The sequence below is a fragment of the Lycorma delicatula genome, chromosome 1, assembly GCF_047948215.1.
Source record: "Lycorma delicatula isolate Av1 chromosome 1, ASM4794821v1, whole genome shotgun sequence".
In the NCBI taxonomy this organism is placed as follows: domain Eukaryota; kingdom Metazoa; phylum Arthropoda; class Insecta; order Hemiptera; family Fulgoridae; genus Lycorma; species Lycorma delicatula.
Window position 1 is genome coordinate 207016899 of NC_134455.1, and position 23708 is coordinate 207040606.

Genomic DNA, 23708 nt, shown 5'->3' on the forward strand with positions numbered 1-23708 from the left:
AAGATAAGGTAGAAACTGTAGAAGAAGAATGGGAGAATGTTAAAAAGGAAATTCTTAAAGATTAGAAGCTTTTGAAATGTGGTGCTATAGGAGAATGTTAAAAATCAGATGGGTGGATAAAATGACAAATGAAGAGGTGTTGCAGCAAATAGATGAAGAAAGAAGCATTTGGAAAAATATAGCTAACAGAAGAGACAGACTTATAGGACACATATTAAGGCATCCTGGAATAGTTGCTTTAATATTGGAGGGACAGGTAAAAGGAAAAAATTGTGTAGGCAGGCAATGTTTGGAATATGTAAAACAAATTGTTAGGGATGTAGGATGTAGGGGGTATACTGAAATGAAATGACTAGCACTAGATAGGGAATCTTGGAGAGCTGCATCAAACCAGTCAAATGACTGGTTTGATCAAAATATCCACAATTTTCATCTAGATTCACTATTTTTAGACTTAAGAGATCAGAAGTAGTAGTATTCAAAATATTTTGTTGATTAAATTTGTTTTTAACTGAATTTATTCAGTCTTTACAACTGTTTGAGATTGATTTCATCATGAACCAGCATTGTATTGATCACCATTTAAGCCACACATTTTCACCTTAAAACTTAATTAAGCTTACATCTGTTCATTAACACATAACTGAATACTGTTATGTCTACTGTTAGTACAATGATATAAGTCAGAATCGTAGGTAGTTCAATTACAGTTGTTATTCAGTTTCATAAAGCATCTATTTACATGTTTATACCTGAAAAGAACTTGGTACTATGAGTCCACTTTCTTAACAACTACCATATAGTATTATAATAAATCTTGGAAGTTTTAATGAAAATTATAATTTCCATGACTTAATTTATTGTTTAATTTAATACCAAACTGGTAAAAAAATATGATTCAATGTGTCTCATATCTCTACAAATTGCTGTCGCAAAGATATCATATCTTATTAAAATTGAAAAAAAATATTTAAAAGTATACAAATTAGTCATTAGAGATTTGGCAAATTCATTACATAAATTGTAATAAATAACGGTTCAAGATTTGATACAAACTGATTTTGAGTTATGCAACTAATTATATACTGTCAAAGTGAGAACTTCAGAATCAGAGCTCTAAAAATATTCTTTTTCAGATTCCTTTTAAATAAAGTGTATGAAATTAACAACCACATTTATATTTAACACTTATCTCTTGTTCATAGTCTGTTCAAAACTGACTGTGAAATATGTGATGCTAGCCAAAAGTTATTTACATGTTGTGGATGAGAAAGAAATTTTTTTAATGAATGAATATTGATATAATTCTGTTTATCAATATGGAACAGTTTTCAAATAATTGTTCTTTGTTTTATAAATTATACATACGTATAATCTTTTCCATAGATTTTTATCATAATTCTTGCTTTGCAACTTGTATTAAAAATGATAAGTAATTTATTTGTATTAAAACTGATCATGATGATTGGTTACTTAATAATTACATTAGAGTAACAATTTAAGAAGAATTGATATCAGATTTTTGTTGTCGAAAGGGTGAGATTTAGAAAAACAAATCTAAAATGATCTAAAATTGCAAGTGTATGTAAGAAAACTGCTTATAAATAAAATATATAATGTAATGTTATCAATCACAGTATCTGATTGTTTTGAGTAATTTATTGAGGTTTTTTGTGACCACACAAAAATTACAAGATGAGTTTTTTTAGGTTCAAGTCAAGTAGAACTTTTTATTGAAATAAATGCATGTAAAAACAAAAAAAAAATCCCTTTCAGCACACTGGAAAGCAGAGCTAGATTTCATTGGTGCTAAGTAGGGGATGAAAAAGTTTCCACCTTTAAGTTAAGAAAAACTTAAAATTTACTGAATATGACTATGGTTGCGTGTGAAAAAAAGTTTCACAAATAAAGCATATGACAAGCCCCATTTTCTTCCAATTCCAGCAACATTTTGGTCATCCCTTCCCATAAGTAAGAGTTAGTCATATCAAAAATTGTTTCAGACAAAAGTTTTAGGTAATGTTTAGAGAACTAATGACCACTTTAAATCGATTCAATACTGTGGCTATTTTATTGGATGTATGATTTTTTTGTCTTCGAAACTCCAGCTTTTCCACCCCTGGGTCAATGGTTGGTGATATCAAAAAACTTTACTTAGATAAGTTTTAGGCCCTTATCCAAAGAATAGTAGGAACTTTAAACAAATTTGATATTTTATTTAATAAGAACATTATAGCAATATTTTGTTTTTACAAAAAGGTCCCCCCCATTTTCACCTGGTCCGATTTTGCCCATTAACGAACTCAACCAGATTTTGGGTCATTATATTTTATGTATCAATTTGAAAATGATTATGGTAATTATCATGTCCACAAGAAAGTGAAATATGTATGTATATATATTATATATATATATATATAAAATTTTGAACTGATGATGGATTTGTAGTCTGGGGGATATGAAACACGAAGATATATTAAAATTGTCCAGAAGTCAAAACATGGTGTACAAAAGGTAGCTTTCTTATGAAATTACCTAAAAAATTTCATAGAAGCTTTGTTACAAGAAATAAGTTTGTTTATTATAATTGAACTGTACATTGTTAGCGAGTACACTGAAATCATTACTAGTGAACTGTACAAAGAATAATATTATTTTAAATTATAATTTTTTTTCATTCAGTAATTAAAGTAATAAATTTTAATATTTACTTAATTTATTTAGTTTTAATAAACAAATTCATCAAACGGGGAGAAAATAATACTAATTATATATATATTTTTTAAATATAGATATTTGCAAGAATCCTGTGTCTTAATAAAAATATGAAAAGTAATGTAGTGAAACTATGCAAAACTATCATGTGTGAGCTAAAGCTCACAGGAATGCGAGAAAGTGAATTATTGTTTTACCATATATTTTCTAATGAAAATAATTCAATACTGAATAACAGCAGGTTGTGTATATAATTACAATCACCTGATGTTAGTCAATGATTATGACAAAAAGATTAAATTTATCATCAAATTGTCTATGTAGACGAATTGTAATTTTTCATTTTTAAAGTATTTATTAAGTTATACAGAAAGTAATTTTAGTTAAAATCTGTCCCACAGTTTTCTTTTTCAAGGAATGCCATTTAAAATGATTTTTTTCTTATTAAGAAGTTTAGGACACACAAGTTCCCAAAAAAGGATTTTTTTTACTTTGCAAACATATCTATTTTTATCATAAAGTAGTGTGTTTTGTTAAAATTATTTTTCTCCAAACAGCCTCACTAAAGATGATCTGATGGTTGCTAGTACTATTCCTTTTTACTGTTCAATAGTCATCTACTCATGCTTTGTTTTTATACTTTTAAATCATTAACTTTCTTACTACACAGGTTTTTTTTTACATAATAATGAAAATACATAATAAAATCACCATTTTTATTTGATAACAAATAATTCCATTTAAAAAATTGTATTATTCCTACAGTAAATGATCACTAGCCACTTAATTATTAACTTATCTAAATTAAAGTAGTAATTTTATTTCTTCCACTGCTATTTAATGTGCCTGATTTTTTCTATATTGTACCCCTCGTAATCTATTCAGTCAATTGCTAATGTTCTAAGTGATAATTGTTCAGTTGAATCTTCTGACGTACTGCTTCTTTCTGATTTCTGATTTTTACTTATTGCTTTACCATTTCTTCTTTTACTTTCATCCACTCGCCACTTCTCTTCCTCTTTAAACCAGTCAGCATACTCCAACAGATGATTATAAAATTTTTCTGTTATAAAAAAGTAATCAATGTTAATGAATTCAGTAGTAATATTAACAATAAATAACAAGCAAATAATCTGAAAAATTCATCTTGCTAGAGAATTAATATCCAAATTTGCAGCGATTGATTTTCTAATTGCATAGAATTCAATCAATAAAATTCAATTTATTTTTTTCTGGAAGAATAATCTTCCAGAAAATATTTTCAAAACTATTGTCCAATTCCTTCTCAAGTAACTTTACAGGTGGTGCTAATATTAATGGTATTCATCTTGGAAGTGCCATTAATATTATTCAACTGTCTTTAGATGAGTTTTATTCAAAATCTGTAATACCAGATAATAATGCATGCAAACAATGAACAAAACAGTATCAACCTTTTAAAATCACCTCATAAAAACTTGACGGGCACACATAGAAAGATATTAACCACAACATCTATACTTAACATATAGCCCATAAATGTTATCAACTCAATACATTTGAACAGTATGAAATTTAAAAACACTTAGTTTGATAAAAACAATATACAAACGTGTATAATTGGAAATGGAATTACATTTTTTTTTTTTTTAATTTAATTTAATACATTTTTCATTACTCTTTTTAGTGAATAAATAAAACTTCAGAAGGTAAATGTCTGACTAAAATTGGGTTTCTTGTTACCCAGATTTGGTATTATGGTATTTTATTGTTTTTAATCTGTTTTTATTTTTAATGTGGTAAATTTATTTAAGCATAATGTTGTTATAAAATTGGTTGGAAATTATTAGCTGTTTAATAATCAGAACTTGCTGTAATATTTGAAGAGCCATAACCAACCATCCTGTGGATCATACATTCTCAGCTGTCTGTTTTACATAATCCATTCTTTGTCTTTCTGAACAGTTTTTGCCCTCTATACGTTCCTTTTTTTACCCCAAATTAACTAAACCTGGGTGTCTTAATAAATAACCCACCAACCTAATTTATCCCCTTGTAATAATACCCTGCAAGGATTATAAATAGATTAGATTATAAGCAGGATTATTATAAATAGATTATTTCTATAGTAAGGACATATTTCTGCCCTTTCCTGTTTGTTTTAAGACTTATCATTTTGAGAACTATCAATCTTCCATTTTTTATTATTTATTGTCCATAACAAAATTCTTTAATAACCATAACTCACAGGTCTGATGAATGTATTTAAATTAATATTATAATCAATCATTATTTATTTAATATGTATGATTTATAGAAATCCACATTTTATTAAATATGGTAATTAGTTGGTTATTATTACCCAAAGATAGGTATTTTTCATTCTGCAAGATATATCTATATACATTAGGTAAACGTTATATAAATTTATATACGAGGCGCGGTTCAAAAGTAAGTGCCAGTCTGTCACAAAATGAGAATATTTGAAATAATGAAAAAGTTATTATTGTTTCAAATACTTGCATATTTAATTTATTTTTCTACATAACCACCATTTCGTTTTGTTTAATGAAACAAGCTTCTTCAAATCCACTGCATAAAATTCTGCTGCCTGGGATTGTAGCCATTTTTCACAGTTGTAGGATTTTCCTGCCACACGGCTTTTTTCTGATGTATGACTTACTCACACACAAAACTTAATTTAAAATATATATCATTTTATCTAAATAAAATATTTTTTTGTTTATTTAACTAAAGCACACGTGCATACCATATTTCATTCACGTGGGTGAGGCAGTAGTAGCAGCCACTTTAAATACTTTTTTAAATATTCGTTTATTTATTTAATTCTACTGCTCACCTGTGACATTACAACATAGAAAATGACTACTGCAGCTGTACATCAGTGCTACATTAGCGCTCCTTGTGGTGAGAGAGGGTACTAATGACACACTACACACATTTAGCCACTAGTTTATTTAGAGCATTTCTTGGGGTGGGGCTGCAATTTTGCAAAAACATTTTTTTGGAAATATAATTTTTTTTTAACAAATGTGCCTTAGAAAAATAAGATCTTAATTAAGTGAAATCTAGAGATACTGATGGTGAACTTGCTCTAAAGCCTCACTTCCTTGACCTTTTAAGTTGAAAATTTAATGGCATCAATGGCCCATATATAGAATTAAACTGCCCAAGTTTGGTCAAAATCAGTCGACTAGTTCTGAAGATATAAGGTAAATAAGGGTGCAACACTACCATTGAACATGCATGCACACGCACACACACACACACACACACACACATGTACATACGAACATCTGGAAAATTTCCATCCAGTTTCTTGGGTTCTGTAAGTGTCAAAACATAAAGAGCCAGTTAAAACCACATATGCCCAAATTAGACCGATTACCATACTTTCCCTTATATAGCTGTAGCTCTGCTATAGCACTAGGCGGGAAAGTAATAATTATACACTTAAGTTGAATGGTGTTAAAACCTCATTTTTTTCTGTAAATAATATAAATTTTATAAAACATTAACCTATTAGTTTCTAAAAAAATAATCATTTTTTTGTATTTAATATTATTCACAATTTAATTTTAAATCCAAATTATTATTATTATTTTTAAATAAAATTAGGTATACAATTGCACACTTTACATTTAATTAATGTTTAATTCTAATTATTAAATTTATAAGCACTTGTGTAGTTTTTATATAAAATAAATGTACACTCTCTGCCGTATTCAAAAAAATTTATTGAGATAACTGACAGATCTGGTTGAGGTCGCATTTCATAAATTTTTACTTATAAAAACATCTATAAGTAACATTGAAGCACATCAAGTTTATCACCCAATATTCATTGTGGTTTGATGTGGCTTTCATTTGTAATGTGACATACATCCCCCCGAAGTCGATTTCATTTCAGATTAACCAGCAAGTCAGACATTACCTCTCCTGAAAGAAGAACGGGCTGTACAGTCTTTGTTTGCTTAGGATACAAAAAACACTATCATGAAACTGCTGCAATGATTCATTAGGGCGTTTGCTGCCCCATATTCAGCAGTTACAGGTGTTCACCTTACCACTGATGTGAAACATTAACTCATCATTAAAAATTATATTGTCTGCAATTCTATCCACCATTTCCACACGAAACTGCAGCCAAGCAATCTTTTCATTATCTGTAATGTGTTGAATGGGTTAGTTTGTTTGGCTTCAGGTTCAGTCGTTTATGTATTGGGCACCAAACAGTCATTTGTGAAATGCCAATCTCATTGACATATATTGAGTTAATTTCTTCAGACTGTGTGAAGCTTTCTTTGAGTTGTTCCACAGCAGTGTCAGGGATATGTGAGCATCCTGGTGAATTTACATGTTTTAACAGAACAACTTGTCTCAACAAAGATTTGATGCCAAGAATAAATTATATGCCTACTAGGAGGCTTGCTACTGTACTCCCTATGAAAATTATTTTGAATTGCAGTTGCTGACTGCAAATCATGAAACCAAAACACAGTGATCATGTTCTGTACCAGTAAATGTATCCATTTTTAGCAACACTGGTGACTCAGCACTGTGACAGAATTCAGTACTAATGAGCTACGCGAGTCAAAACTTGATGTGTTTTGCTATGAAATGAGACCTCACTCGAATTTGTCAGTTGTATCAATAAATTTTTGTATGCTTTTAAAGTTGTGAAGTCCTTTTTGAATTGCCCAGTATTCTAACTTTGGAATAATTGATGTTACCCCATCTTTCATTCAAGAACATTGGAAAAGGGAAAATACCTGTTAAACTGATGATTAAATTTAATTTTTGATTTTTATCATATATTCTAATATCTAACATATGAATTTTAAGTTTTAAAAATTACAAGTATTTTCATTCTTAATTGTTTACTGTTAGCGGGTCAGCAAAATACTTGTGTTTAATTTTGTTTATAATAAATATATTATTATTAGTAATTCATAAATTAATACTACCATGAATAGTAATTAAAGATCCTGCTTTTCCACCATATTCATCTGGTATGACATCTTCTGGCAAACATTGCAAAAGTGTATCAAGTTTTCCTGGCTTATGAAATTTTATCTGAAAAAAATTAATATGGCATTTAATTTGCTTAATAGATCTGTATTATTTTAGATTTAATATAACTAATATTGTCTCCCTGATTGTTTTATATTCTCTCTGTAAACCATTATTTGATACCTAATTGTAGTTGATAATATTTTATTAACTAATGTTTAATTATTCAGTTGTAACATAATCTTTAACATTTTTCTATCCTTAAACATTTACTTTTTAGTAACATTTATTTAAGTATTCTTTTGTTTATTATGAATGGAAGGGATTCCCATATTTGTGATGAATGTTTTTACTTATTGAGGATTTTACCCTCTCTTATTGAAAAATATAAATCCTAAATTAGGAATCAAAACTATTTCATCATCAGCTAGTCAACTTCAGCTTTTGTCAGTAGAATAATTTTTTTGGATTATAGTTAAATTTTTCATTTTGTTTTGAAATTATGGTATTAAAATAAAAATATGTTATATGTATTCATTTCTACTTCTTACATTCTTTGAAACTAAACATAACAAGCCAGCACTTTTCTTATGGTTTTCAAACCCTTTCTAGAAGTCATGTTTTAGAATGGCATTCAGCTGTGATGTATTTTTCAGTGTCCTCTCTACATTCAAATCACAATCCTTGTAATAGCATTTTCAGCTAAAGAACTAACCAGAAATTAAAAGAGTAACTAGAGAAGCACTAGTAATCCCATTACTGAGACGTGGTAAGGATAAATCATTCCTGACAAGTTATCATCCTATCTCTTTGACCAGTACCCAGTGCAAGGTGCTAGAACGAATGGTAAACCATAGTCTAATGTGGTTCCTTGAGAGAAACTCCCTTAGTGCTCCAGAAAAATGTGGTTTCCACGAGGGAAGATAGTCTGTTGATCACATATTTGCCCTGGAAGCTGCTGATCAAAATGTCTTTTTACTTCACCAACATCTGGTTGCTATATTTTTTTGAAAGCATACGACATGGCATGGAGGAGAGGAATCCTAAATACACTTCATGAATGGGGTGTACAAGGTAATCTTCTGAGTTCAAGTTGTAACAACGGTATCTGAAAGTTTTACGCTGGAAATAGAGTACCCCAGGCAAGTGTCCTTAGAGTTTTTTGCTGTAGCCATAAATATTATAACAAACTGCGTGTAAAAACCCATTAATGTGTTCTTTATGTGTAGATGATTTTTCAATTTACTTAGCATGTAAAATGTTAGCTGTAGGTGAGAAGCTGCTTCAGAACACAATATCCCGCATATTAATATCCACAATATCCCGAGGTATAAATCTACTGGATTCATGTTTTCCCCAGAAAAAACCAAGTGCATTTGCATTTTCCTGTTGAAAGAACATGTTTACCCTCAACTATATTTACATGGTGAACCAGTTGAAGCATACACGTGGGTTAGATTTGTAGGTATGTGGTTTGACCAACGACTAACATGAGTAACACATATGAAGGAGCTGAAGGTGAAATGTAAAAATATTAAGACATGCTGAGAGTTCTGTCTAATACTTGTCAGGGAACTGATCGTGTATGTATGTTGTGCTTCTACCAAGCTCTGGCCCATTCCCAATTGGGCTATGGTTGCATAGTTTATTCATTGGCACAGGTCACCACACTAAAGATGCTCGATTCAGTCTACACTCATATTCATCAACCTTGCCACAGGTGCGTTTCACTCAAGCCCTGTGGTAAGTCTCATGGTGGACAGTGGTGAGCCATCGCTTTGGAATAGGCAGATTATATGCTCCTATGTGGCATGGATTAAAGTGCAACCAACTCATCCAACCTTTGATACAGCATTCTCCAACCAGCATGTTAATTGATACCAGTAACAGCTAAGATCTACTGTTCCACTAGGTATTATAGGTGAACACCTTTTCTCAGCTCTGTGTATACAGTTGCCTCCAGTCCTTACTGTTGCTCCATGATATTACCCATCTTGGTGGCCTTCTTTCATTAATTACGCTTTGATCTATGTCAGTATAATAAAAAGAATACAAATTCTTTTTTTTTTACAGAATAAATTTTATATTATAAATATCTTGATTCCAGATGTTACGGTTTATACAGATTTGCTCTAAAAACTATGATTCTGTTGGGTGTGCTTTTGTGGTTGACAATAGACAATACATGTTTTGCCTCCCCAGAATTACTAGAATTTTCATTGCAGAGCTTTTTGCTATTACTAAGGCCTTAAGTTTAATTAGCCCAACATTTCAACATGTATTTGTGTATTTCAATTCCATGAGTGCCATACAGGTGATAAGTGACAAATACTCCAGACACCCTGTTGTATATGGAATTCAGTCTGCTATTTCGCAAATCACTAGACATAATACAACAGTTAGCTTCTGCTGGATCCCCAGCCATATAGGAATTTCAGGCAGTGAGTGCACTGATAGTGCGGCAAAAGAGGCTTGTTTTCAGCCTACTTTTACCAACATTTTGTGTTGCTTCTAATGATATTGTCTGTTTCCTGAAGAGGGTAGTTCTTGATGACTGGCAAAGTGAATGGGATACTACCATGAACAATAAACTCTGCGCCCAATTAAGAACACTTTATCACCACTCGTGCAGAAATCATGAGGAGAGTTATTATTTGCCATTTACAAATAAGGCGTATTAGGTTCACTCATGGATATCTGATGGTGGAAACAGATGCACCCCTTTGTGCTTGCTGTGACTGCCAACTAACAGTGCTCCATATCTTTGTGGATTGTATCTGTTATGCGTCATTGTGGCAAGTTTAACCTAGGGGCTAACATACAAACCACTTTAGTGGATAATGAAATGAAATTATCTGTTACCTTATGTTTTATGATTTCTTAGAACCATGCTTTTATATTCAAATATTTGAATTACTTTGTTTCAGCTATTTATCCCATTTACCATAAAGCAGATTGTAGTTTTATTATCTTAATCAGATATATAGCCTGATATATCTTTATGATTTTATTTTGATTTTAGCATACACTACAGATTTTTCCATTTTAAGATATAACTTAATTGTTTTTAAAGTTGTTTTTTTAATTAATTTTTATCATTCACTTTTTTTAAAGCAAATACATCATGTCCAGGCAATGATAACACAAAAGCTTTTTTCACCCAAAAACTTAACTAGAGAGCAAGGTGTTTGAAAATGGACTTCACTAAAAAGTTATGGACAATTTTCTAATGATGCAATTTCATAGAGTTTCTAGGTTATATAATCCTGCTTATTGTTATCACTGAATGCTTGTTGAATTTTGCAGATTATTTTTGTTTGGCTGTTGTGAGATTTTGGCAAACTTGAATAATGTTGTACACACATTCTGTTATCATTCATGAAATGATAACTTTTACAATATAATTGATAAAATTTTTACTTAATTATGTGCGAGAGCTATCTTTTAAGTAACTTGTGGTTTTAAACTTAGAATACAATTAGTGGAGTTAACAATGATATCTTAGCACAGAAATGGATGAAAGATGTTAGAGTCCTGATTAGTTTTCTCAGATTTCTTACTCAGGTCTTCATAAAGTAATCTCATTAACATTAGGCTATCAGAAAGTTTTGTGTCCAGTGGTTTTCTAAATTTCTTTTACAACAAAAATAATAAACAAATTTTTGTAGTTTATTGTTAACCTTACAGCTTTGATAGTAATTCTTTTTTGAATTAAGGTTTTACTGGCAGTGAAAATAAAACAATAGACCCAAAAAAAGACAGGAATTTTTTTTTAAAACCCATGAAAAAACAAAAAGACTCAAATAATATAGATATTGATATAGGTAATTGTTAAAGTGGGTTTGACAAGTGATTCTACGTATAAACAAGAAGGAATGGCTTTCATTCCAGTCCTTTGACGATAAAAAGTGGTAATCAAACATGAAAGGATGGCTTAAATCAAAGGTAGAAGAAATTTATGATGATAGAATTCATAAGCTTGTCAAATGCTATGAATTCCTCAATTTGGCTGGAGACTATGTAAAAAAAGAGTAAAAATAGTTATAAGTTGTATATAAGAAAAATTATATATTGTAGTGGTGTTAATGTATATATTTAAGTAAGTTAAATTACAAAATTTTGTCCTTGTTTAAAACTTTACTGTCTATGTTTACCAAACCTCGAGACATAAAAAGTTATGCAATATAGGTTATATAAGGTATATATAGGTATATAAGGTTAACTGTAAACTGAACTCATATCTCATGAATACAGTTGTTTCAAAAGAAAAATTAAGTTAGTTAACATTTGAATAGACTAATAAATCCCTTGTTATATTACATTAACTTTCATCATTAAGATGAAAGTTAATGTGTAATTTTATTTTATGCATTTGTGCTGCATAAAATAAAATGGCTAAATTTTAATATTTGTTATTGATTCAGTGAATTTTTTAATTATTTTTTCAAGGTCCTAATTTAAGATAATAACAGAAATATTATTACTATCTGTGTAATAAATGAAAGATGTGATTTCTACATAATCTTTTTAAGTTTTTTTTGTGTTTGAAATACTTTACTTAGACATATATTTGTCTTTTCTGTATAAGTTAGCTAAAAAATAAGTTACAGAAAGTAGTAATTAAATTTTTTTAACTTATAATACTTACAACTGAGAATAGCTCAGACTTTATGAATGGTTTCACTAATAATAAACTTTTCTCTATTACAGTCGATGCATTTAATAAATGTATTGCTTTTGGAAAAAATGTTGATCCTTCCTGAAATAAAATAAATTTTTCCACTTCAGATATTATATTTCTTACTGGATCAGAAAAATAAGATTAAATTTAGATTATTATCAGAGAATCACATATTGCTAATGGTTTGATCTTAAGATAAAATTGGATGCAACACATTTATGCTTTGGGATCAATAAAACCCTAATCATATTTGTGACTGCAACACATATTCGTTTTCACTCTTGGGTATTTGAAAATGATTTGTACTGTTTTTCTAAGAAACAAAATTACTTTTACATTCTTATACTCATCATAGTAGGAAGCCTTTGAATGAGGGAATTACTATAGCTTAAAAGACTAATTAAATTTATGTTTTGAATACAAGTATGTATTAAATTATCAGTGGTAACAACTCTTCTGAAAATTTATAATAGCAAACTGTCAAGTTTTAACGACCATCTGTTTACTAAAAAAAGTCATGATATAACTAGTCAGTTTGTATTTTCTAACTGTGATATGAAAATAACTGAAATGTATGATATCAGTCTTGGATTTTTTTTAAATTTATTTCTTTTTAAGGTGTATATGTACTTTAATCTCGATGTGCATATTTTATGTGAATAATATTTTCTTATAAATGATATGTTATTGTCAGAAAAAAATAATTTTTACACATTTCCAAGGATATATATTATTTAAACAAAATGTTGACCTTTTTTGTTACATCATTGTAGTCGTCAGTTTATTTTGCAGCAATAGAAGAAAGTGACAAAAATGTTTAATGTCATTTAGTGTTAACAATACAGAAATATTTTTTAATTATTTATTTTCATTGATTGTTTTTTTTTTTTTATAATTTGTCGATTTAATTCTGAGAAATAATTTTGAAAGCTCATTTGAAAGAATGAATATAAATAATATGTTTAACATATTTTATTTATTAAATTAATGCCTAAAATAATTTTTGTTAGTGTTAATAATATTTGTTATGCATTAGCTAGTGAAAATTTGTTCAGATAATTCTGGTCAACTTTTTATTATATCTTTAAAATGATATTGTGTAGTTTTCTTCTTATTACACTATGAACATTTATTCTACCAACTTCTTTTAAGGGGCTGCCATCTATTTGTTTGCTAATACATACAGGTTAACTTGCAGATAAGATGTGTACAAGTTATGTGTATCTATTATTGAAATATTGTTGTCTTTGTTAAGTCAAAGGATTTTTTTTCTGTAGATTCATAATGAATTGTTCTAAAACTTGTTCTTTTTCACAAACACCTGAAATAAGATGTTTATTCATAGTGTATATTATGATCTAATCCTTGCATACTTTCTGTGCAATTTTACATAGAGTTCATTATTCAATTAATATTATGCTGCCTCTTAACTTGCCCAATCTTAGGTTACTACTGGTCATGAAACTATTAAAAATTGAACCCAACAATCAAAATACAATGATGACATTAAATCACTTAAACCTCTTAAAAGTAATGTTATTTCTACTTAAATTTGAACCTAAACTTTGCATATCGCATAAAAGTCATCACATAACAGCTGATCTGCTTAATATTAACCACTATGTCACTGTTTACAGATGATTAGCTATTAGAATAGTTTACAGGATGTTTTGAAGTTGCTGTTAAAAGTGAAATTGTAGTTATGTTTTCATATTTTAATTTTGAACTGATCTAGTTAGGTTATGATGTTTTTAGTAATAAATTTGGTAACTTCCTTAGTGATTAAATTCTCTAATTTTCTTTATTTCATTAATCATTATTTCATATTAAAGACTCACGTGCATAATAATTTGTAAAATGCTACCTGGATATTGTCATGCTCTATATATATATATATATATTAGTATTATATAGAAAGCATACTGAGGTTATTTAATGATATTAAAGTTTCAGGAAAGAGATTTTAACAAAGAATGATACAAAGTGGTTTTTAGATGATTGGTTTCTTACTTATGTTACTAAAAGCAACTATTTTTTAAGAAAAAAAAGCTTTTACAAAATCTTTTAAGAAGGTTCTTGTTTTGCAATTCTTATGTATATCCTTAGTCTTGTAATTCTGATATCAGAGTATCATTTCACTGATATTTTTTCATTTTATTTACTACTTATAATAAATTCTTTAATGTATAGTGTATTTATTTTTTAGAACATGTACCTGTGCATATTCAACAAATTTTCGGTACAATGACAATGATGACCTTAAAACATGTGATAGTGAATAACCTTTTCCATCTAGTATAAACACATACCCAGGAACAGGACCATATTGTAGTTGTACTACATCCATTACCATTAATGCTTGTTTAAAGGCTGCACCTAAATAATATTTTTCTGGATCTGTATCTAAGAATTTTACCCATATTACTTGATTTCCATCTTTGTCAAATCCAGGTAGTGGTGTGCAACTCCTGAAATCAGATATTTTTGTGAGATATGAAATATGAACATATTATCATTTATATTTTCAATTGGTTTTTATGAAAGTTTAGTTAATTTTCTAACATAAGTATGTTGTTTTATTAAAGAATATTTTTAAGTCATTTACTGTTTCTTGTTTATATTTTTAGCATGATATAGCTATTTTTACAAGAATTAGCAACTTTGTTTCACTCTTGACTGATAATACAAACTAAAAAGATTTGAAAAAATATACATCTGTTGCTTTTTTTTCTCTAATCTACATCCTTTCTGGTAAAAAATTATAATTTTAAATTGTGTATTATGTCATTAGCAGCACTAAAAATGCTGTGAATAAAATACTGTCATCAATTCCCTCTAATTCAGACTAAATGGTTTTTCTGTTATCCACAAAAGTTTTATAATAATTTTGCAGTCTGTGAAATATATTTTTATAAATTTACTAGTAAAATTTATTGTATAATAATAATGTTATGCAAGTATATTATTCTACATAATTATTATATAAAATGAATGCAAATTAAAATATATGTATAAAAAAAAGCTTATAGCTAAATAAAATGGTAATTTTAGAGTTTGTCAATTAGTTCCTTGAAAAAATTAAAAACTTTTTTTGTAATTATCGTGAATTTCTTTAAGTAATGTGTATATGAGTATGTGTATAAGACAAACAGTCTTACAATGTCTTACAATGTGTGTATGAGTAAACAAAATTTATCATAACAAAAATTGATGAATTGATCTAATTTTTTTTTTAATTTAAGATAAGAATATTTTCATGTTTCCCCCAATTTGGGACCTTTACACAGTCTTTTGTCTCCTTTTAGTCTTATATTTATAGTTGCAACTTTTATTTTTATAAATTTTTCTACCAATTAGTAACAGTATTACTGATGGTTGCCTATTAGTAGTATAATGTAACTTTTGTGTCATTCCCACAATTAACCTTATTCTTGATGTACTAGCTTTCAACTGTTACCACACAATTTTCTGACCAATAACTTAGGATTAATCAAATTTTCCTGGTTCTAAGTTTAAAATTGTTTGCCTTTTTAATTTTATATTGTACAAAGCTTTTTACTCACCATAAAATATCTTAAAAATAAAAATCCATGGACTAGCCTCAAGCAAATATTCATTCAAATATGTTGACTATCATTGCAACATTTACTGTTTTAAACTTTGAATCATTTGGTTCTAGAAATTTACTTGAATATTTTCAGGTTTTGGTTCAGGGTTCAGTTATAATATCAACAAAAGTAATGTAATATGATTACCGATGCAGCTGAAAAGATTAGTCCTCCTGCTTTAGTACGGGTAATCTGTTTGAATTTAAAGTATTAAATCACCTCATAGTTCTGATTGAGACTGATTAAGTTATTTATGTAAACTTTGTTTGTAATTCCAGAAATGTGTAATTAGGTATTATTTCTGTTTTTGTATTATCTATGTTTTACTGTTTTACTTACAATACTTTGTTTATTTCCTGAATGTACTTGTGCGATGGATCCCTGTTATAAAAGATTTCTTTTATAGTCGTCCTCAATGTATAGCATCTCTCTATTGTTTCTTTTGTTTTATCTATCTGATAATCACATGCATGATGGAACAGAACTACTTGTTCATCTGCAATATTAAAAAAAATAATTGTTGAACAAAGAGTTATGATTTATATAAAGCAGTGCTTGATTTTTCTAATATTATTTTTAAAATATTTATTTAGTTATTTATTTAAGTTGTACAATCAGACCAACTGAAACTTTATCACTGTTAGTATTGTATTATTGTATTGCATCAGCCCAACTAAGAAGTTAAAAATAATTAAAGCTGAAATTCCACTATAAATGACTTGTAAAACCATTTTTAGGAAACAGAAGAGGAAACATGCTGTAAAAAAACTGCAGTAGTAGTGGAATTACAGTTGAACAGGTCCATGCAGTGTGGTTCAAAATCAGACCTCCTATCCTGTACTCATTGATAACTGTTAATTGTGATCTGACATACGAGCACTAACCCTGCCTATAATTTTTGTGGAGAACAATCTATATCCATGTTAAATTTATTAGATCAGATATCAGCAATCTGAACATTCCAGTATATCCTATTTCAGTGGAAGTATAAATTAGCTTCATAAAGTAGATGAAAGAACTATAAAGTAGCTAATATGTTGAATTACGTTTTTATATAATCATCAACAAGTTTTAATTTAATTATTTAAATAACTAATTTTATTAATATTTAATTGTTAAACACAGGTCTGCAGTAGTAAAATTCTTGGGAATCTGTTTAGTGAGTTCAATAGATTTTTTGGCTCTGAAATTTCAAAAAAAAAATTCCATCATGTAAGGTTTTTTCACAGTTTGTCATTTTCTTTTCTAAGTGTAGATATTAGCCTGTTATAAAGGATGATTTTGTAAAATTGTTGTTTAAATAAACAATCATAAATTTTTTTATGTATGAAAATGGAAAAAGTTGTTATTCGGAATAAAAATATAGTGAAATTATGATAAACAAGTTAAAAGTAGTAATAAATTTATAACGTAACTGTATATACAGCCACTTTCGTACATGTCTAATCATTTTTCTGTTGCTGTGGTGCCTGCCTCCCCATCTCCACCATCTGTTACTCTAGACAAAAGATTAAGTTCAGTACCTTTTTTTACAACTGTGGTTTGCATTTGTGCTATTAGTTTGTGACAACTTATATTATTTAATTCAACTTATATTATACTTTTTTTATGTACTTACATTTTCTAAGTAACTATACACATATTTTTCAAGTAATTTTATATAACTTATATTTTACTAATTTTTATTAAACTCCAATGCTATCAAGCAGCTGTGTCAATGTGCCTGACTTTTTTGCTATATTTGTGGAAACTTTACTCTCAAAAAACAAAAAAACATTACAGAATTTGTAAAAAAAGTATATTTTGCATATTTTAGTTTGTAATTAGGAAACCGAAACAAATCTTGGGCCTCTCATAAGGCTTATTCAGTGTGTGTTGAAGAGCTTTGCTGCCATTGTCACATAGAAAAAAAAACGTTTTTCCACTTTGGAGTGCCTATGGTTTGGAGAGAACTAACCAATCATAGCAATTATTATTACTTTTGTTCATGGATAATAGGGATTCAATATTAAAAAAACAGAAAGGACATTTTTTAGCCAGTTCAATCAGCAATATGTATCTAATAGGATCCTTCACCACTAGATAAATTAGATGATATATGTGATTTTACATACCTGTGCTAATGAACTGGATGATACAAATGATAATTATGATCCTGGAAGTAATAAACCAAAAACTGTTCAAGCAATCTGAATTAAATGATTTGGTGAGGGACTTCCTAAGGACTCTGCTGAACTGTTAGCCTCAAGATTGAAAGAAGAGAATTTCTTAGTTCCTGGCACTACATTTTGCTGGTTTAGAAACTGAGAAAAAACTTTGATCAGTATTTTTCTGAAAAAATGCATTAATTTACTGTAATGATGTACCTGAACTTGTGGAACAATTCCACATTGACTATAAGGTTTCTGAATGGAGACTGTTCATTCATTCGTCGAAAAGGAGTCTTAAGACAGTTCTGTAGTTCTTTTTCTTATTTCTGTTTAGCCTTCAGAACCACCATAAGGTGTTTTTTCAGAGGATGATATATATGAATATAAATGAAATTCAGTCTTGTACAGTCTCAGGTTAACCATTCGTGAGATATGTGGTTAATTGAAACCAACCACCAAAGAACACTGGTATCCACTATCTAATATTCAAATCCATATAAAAGTAACTGCATTTACTTGGATTTGAACCTTAGAACTCCCGACTTCAAAAATAGCTGATTTGCAATGATGAGTTCACCACTAGACCAACCCGGTGAATTAGTTCTTCTGCACAATGGAAGTAAGTACACTTCTTTACCAGTGGGGCATTCTGTTCATTTGAAAGAGTTATAAAAATCTTGAGTTAGTTTTAATTAAGCTTCGGTATAAGGAGTAAAGTTGAACAATTCATGAGATTTAAAGGTGCTTATTTGTTACCTGGACAGCAAAGCGATTATACCAAATGTACATGTCTTTTATATGAGTAGGATAGTCATGATAGAAAGCAGCACTTTCAATAAAAAAAAAGAATGGCCATCAAGACAAACTGTAAAATTTGGTATGAAAAACATTAGTAGAGCCAAACAAATTTTCCTTCCTCCATTAAATATTAAACTAGCGTTAATGAAGTTATTTGTGAAGGCATTAAAAAAGATGGAGAATGTTTCAAATCTAAGGAAGCTTATTGAAGATGAAATATTTGAATCTAAAATTGAGAAAGCAGAAAAACTAGCTTGGAAAGCTTTCAAGGATGCAGTTACAAAGTTTCTTGGCAACAAAAAAAAATGAAAATTATAAAAATAGTCCATTAATACTAAAAGCTATGTAATCGATAGTCATTATAATGCATAACTTTTAACAAGAGCTGCAAATTTATTTAAGTTGCCTTTACATTTACTTTACATTACTCCTTGATTTCTCCGATTATATAGATTGCCTTATAGAATCTTTAAATTAGACATTTTGTTTGCAGTTAATTAAATTAATATGTGATTAATTATTATGTTTAAAATCAATCACTTTTTTATTTAAAAGCAATTGATATCAATATTATGCCTCTTGATTACTATTTGTAGAGAATTTATAGTATTATTTTAAACCAGCCAGAACTTATATGCATATTAAACAACTGATTCTATTTTGTCAGTGGAGTTATAAACCCTTACCTTTGAAAAACCCTACAGATGACATGCAGATTGATGCGCAGAATAGTAATTTAGTATTTTTAATTTTGTTACACTGCCGTGAAATGCCACTTATGACTGAAATATTCAGATATTCTTCACCATAATACAACTTGTTAATCCAGTATAATTACTCACGGCATCCGAACAGAACTCTTTAATACTGGTACTTATGGCAGTAAACATTCTTTAATACTTTCAGTAGTATCTTATCAGAGCGGCACAGAAGATTAAGAAGAGTCTTCCTGCATGGAAAATTGTTTGAGACGTGGCTGAATCGATCATATTTTTAAGTTAACAGCTCTCTAATACTATCCCTGGCCACATCCTAGCCCAACAATGGATGGACAAATTACAGATATACTCATTACATAAACAAAGGATCCAGTCTACTAATATTTCAATTCTGTATAGATTAGTTGTTTCTTGGTTTATAAATAGTAATATAAAAATTATCCAGATTTCCAAAAGTAAAATTATTGCATCAAAATTGAATTATGATTGTGGTACTTTCCCGTTGCACATCTTTTCAATGTAAATATTCATATATTTATCATTTCAGTAAATATGAATATTACTTTTCTCTCCAACAATAAATAGTACTAGCACTTTTCCCTCAAATTAATGTATTTTTACACTTAGGTTGACGAATTCTGTAATTACTGGTAGAGTTTGTAAAATCATAATTAAATGTTTGTATTAGTTTTGAGTGTTGAACTTTAGAACTATATTTATATATGAATGGAGCATTATATTTTAACATTTGATTTACAGCAAATCTCTTACATAAGCATTTTTTGTATCTGAGAAATATTTTGCAGCATCTTTGATGTTCAACCGTTGTAATTTTCCAAATAAAAGATCAAACCTTTTATTTATTTACTTGATGGTTTTTATCGTATATAAAGACTCTTCACTAGAGGTTTATTATTGTTTATTATTTAAATATTTTTCATAACACAATTGCTTAAAAGTTTTTTTTTGGGTTACAAAATATGTCGATACTTTTTATTAATTTTTTTCAAAAATTTTTTACTGATGAAAAAAATCTGGTAAGCTGATCTGTTCAGTTTTCACAACAGTTGTGAAAACAGAAGCTAGATTAATATAGTATTTATAACGTGGTAATGAATCATTTTTTCAATTTATTATTAATTAAATCAAGTTAATTTAATCTGTGAATATATAAAATAATCTATGATGTAATGGTCTATTTTTCTTATCTGCCTGTAAGTAATAGAAACGACAGTGTTTCAGAATTATAATAATTATGTTGTTAAGGCGAGGACATGAAACTTTTTAAAAAATTTCTAAAATAAGATTTGAGAATATTATAAAATATTACTAAAATTTGTGGCGGAATAATTGACGTTATAGATGGTTCTGTGCTAAATATATTTTTTCTGTGTATTAATATAATAATTTAGCATCTTATTACTTTGTAATAATTTATTTTTTATTCATTCTTATTATTCACACTTTACATTATTACTATAACATTAACTGAATACCAATATGTTTTACTTCCTTAAATCACAAGGAATTAAAAAATTCAGTTTAATTAAGGTTTATTGTTTTATAGTGTGCTATGATTTTATCTTAAGTTTTAAGTTTTTTCTTAGTTTTCTTATCATCCCTGATAATTATTAACTATAATTTTTACCAAATTAATATTTTTTGTATCGACTCGATCGGGATTTTATTGTAATGCTGCGACCATTTATAGTTGAAAATACAAATTGTTTTTCTTTACAAATATTCTTATTTACTGACCTTTTTTTAAATCTTCTCTTTGAAATAATTGTAGAAGACTAGAACTGTAATACAGCTATCTACAAATAGTAATTATTTTATTTCATGATTTGTAGTAAAAAATTGCGTAAATGTGATGAGAATTCTATTGAAATTGTACCTTTTGTAATAGTTAATTAACTATAATTACTATCGAGTGGAATTTATAAAAACTGTGTAATCTTTAATTATATTATAAAATTACAATGTGTGTTCTGTTTAAGCGAAAAATGTACAAGAAATGTTTTCTTGTACCTCAACAAACCATTGTATTTTATTATTTTAAATAATACTTAATTAAATCCTGTGAAAAAGTAATATTAAATATTTATTACGCTAACTATTTCGTTTTCTATTTCTAATTATTTGTTACGGATACCTGGTATCGATGGTAAATGTTGCTCTCCTTTCATCCATGCTTGCAGTTCATTTACGTCTGATAATTTCAGTCGTTCATTTTTATCCAACTGCTCTTGTACGGTCCAACTTCGTGCCGATGGCTTCATGATTTTACGTTTTACGACTAAACTTCACCTTCTTGTTGATGTAACTATAAGTCTGCGATTATGACACGTTCTCAGGAATTCCAAGCGGACAAGTTTTTACATGACCGTATTGCTATTTCATATCAGAAACTGAAAGCCAGTTAGTTTCTTTCTTCAGATCTAAAAGATGTGTACCCGGTTTATTGATGTATTCTGTCTCATTCTCTCTCTCTCTCTCTCTCTCTCTCCTTGTTGCTACGTAGGGTTTAAAATATCACCTGTTATAATTGTTTTTACTTGTACTCTAGTTCTCAGTGGAATAACCTTCATTAAAATCTTCCTTGTTTTGTTTATTAGTTTTTTATACTTTTTCTTAATTTTGCAAGTAGTGCGTACTCTGAAGAGAAGAGGAAGTGAGAAAGAGAGAACGAGTGAGAAAATAAGCGATCGAGTGCCTGTGTTGTATACCTTGATTTTTGCTTGCGTAGCTTCTAAGACTGGTTTGTGTGGCCTTGAGTTGTAATAACTAGTGTAGCTAACTCGCTTAGTCGTTTGATATTTATTTTTATACTGATTTTTCCCAGGACAGAGAAAGATCCTTTACTTAATACAAATTAATGATTCATTACTTCTCGATCCCACCTTCTCTTATGTAGATTGCCTTGTAGAATCTTTTAATTTTATATCTTTTGTTTGCGAATAATTAAATTAATGTGTGATTATTATGTTTAAAAATTTTACTAAAGATTTCATTATCGCTGACGGTTTGGATCTTGTTATCATTTAAAGATTGTTTTTTATCGAATCTAAAATAATACAGAATTACAATAATCATTATGCAACTATTATTACAACTGCAACTCTAGTCATCGATCAGATCTACCCCAACTATCTGAACATTTTTTTCTATAAACATAAACTAGCATTATATTTTAATTCGGTTCGATTCATTTTAAAGAATAACAATTTTTATAAAATTTGTATTTTACATTACCGTTTAAATGCTAAAATTGGCTACTGTAACACGTTAAACTTTAGTCTCTGTCAAACCCGTTTAAGAGTATTGAAATTAAGAATTAATCCAGTAAAGAAAAAAGATTATCTCTTAATTCTTCCGGATATTCCCCGTTTATCAAGTTAAAACCTTCTATAACTGTATGTGAGAAAACTAGATTTTGTTAGTATTTTAATTTCACCTTCATGGATGTGTTAAATGAAATATAGACTTCATCGACTTTCTGTTGTCGATCGTTAATTGTTTTGTAATACTTCTCTGATTATATTACCTGCATCCTTAACCCTTTGTTATCTATTTAAGTTATCTAATCTTTGCCTTTCTGAGGGTTTTTACGTTCTATACTTTTTTATTATCGAATAGACCAAAGTTATTTAAATCGAAAAAATATTATTTATATTTTCAAAAATAAAATTTGTAAAATTCTGCTACAAACTTTTCTCTTTTCCCGTTAAACTTTAAATCATATGATTTTGTTCCGTAGCTAATTTTAGCATCCTCCTTTAACAATAAATTTCAAAAAATTGTATTTTTTTCTGAATTTCATATAGTCCCTGATTTTCTGAAATGAGACGAATTGATTATAATGATCTGTGTACTATCATCGTATTTGTAGTTTTATATTTAATACGAGAATAAGCCTATTATTTTATGGATATGAATGAAAAAAACAATTGAAAAATTAAGAATTACTTTTAGAATAAAGGTTTTTATAAAATATATTTGAAATTGTAAGAATAATTAATTT

The 23708-nt window shown here is 28.6% G+C and overlaps 2 protein-coding genes across 6 annotated transcripts in view; one reads left to right on the forward strand and one right to left on the reverse strand.

The window, feature by feature from the left end:
- Window positions 1-23708, forward strand: part of Rbcn-3A (rabconnectin-3 alpha) — a 518724-nt gene that overhangs the window by 359701 nt on the left and 135315 nt on the right. The gene's annotated exons all lie outside the window — the stretch shown is intronic.
- Window positions 3418-22411, reverse strand: LOC142327792 (retinol-binding protein pinta-like). Its single transcript, XM_075371130.1, has 6 exons — window positions 21840-22411; window positions 16357-16513; window positions 14625-14877; window positions 12377-12487; window positions 7683-7791; window positions 3418-3778 (listed from the first exon to the last, which is right to left on the reverse strand). The coding sequence occupies exons 1-6, from the start codon at window positions 21964-21966 to the stop codon at window positions 3597-3599; spliced, it is 939 nt and encodes a 312-aa protein (XP_075227245.1). The 5' UTR covers window positions 21967-22411; the 3' UTR covers window positions 3418-3596.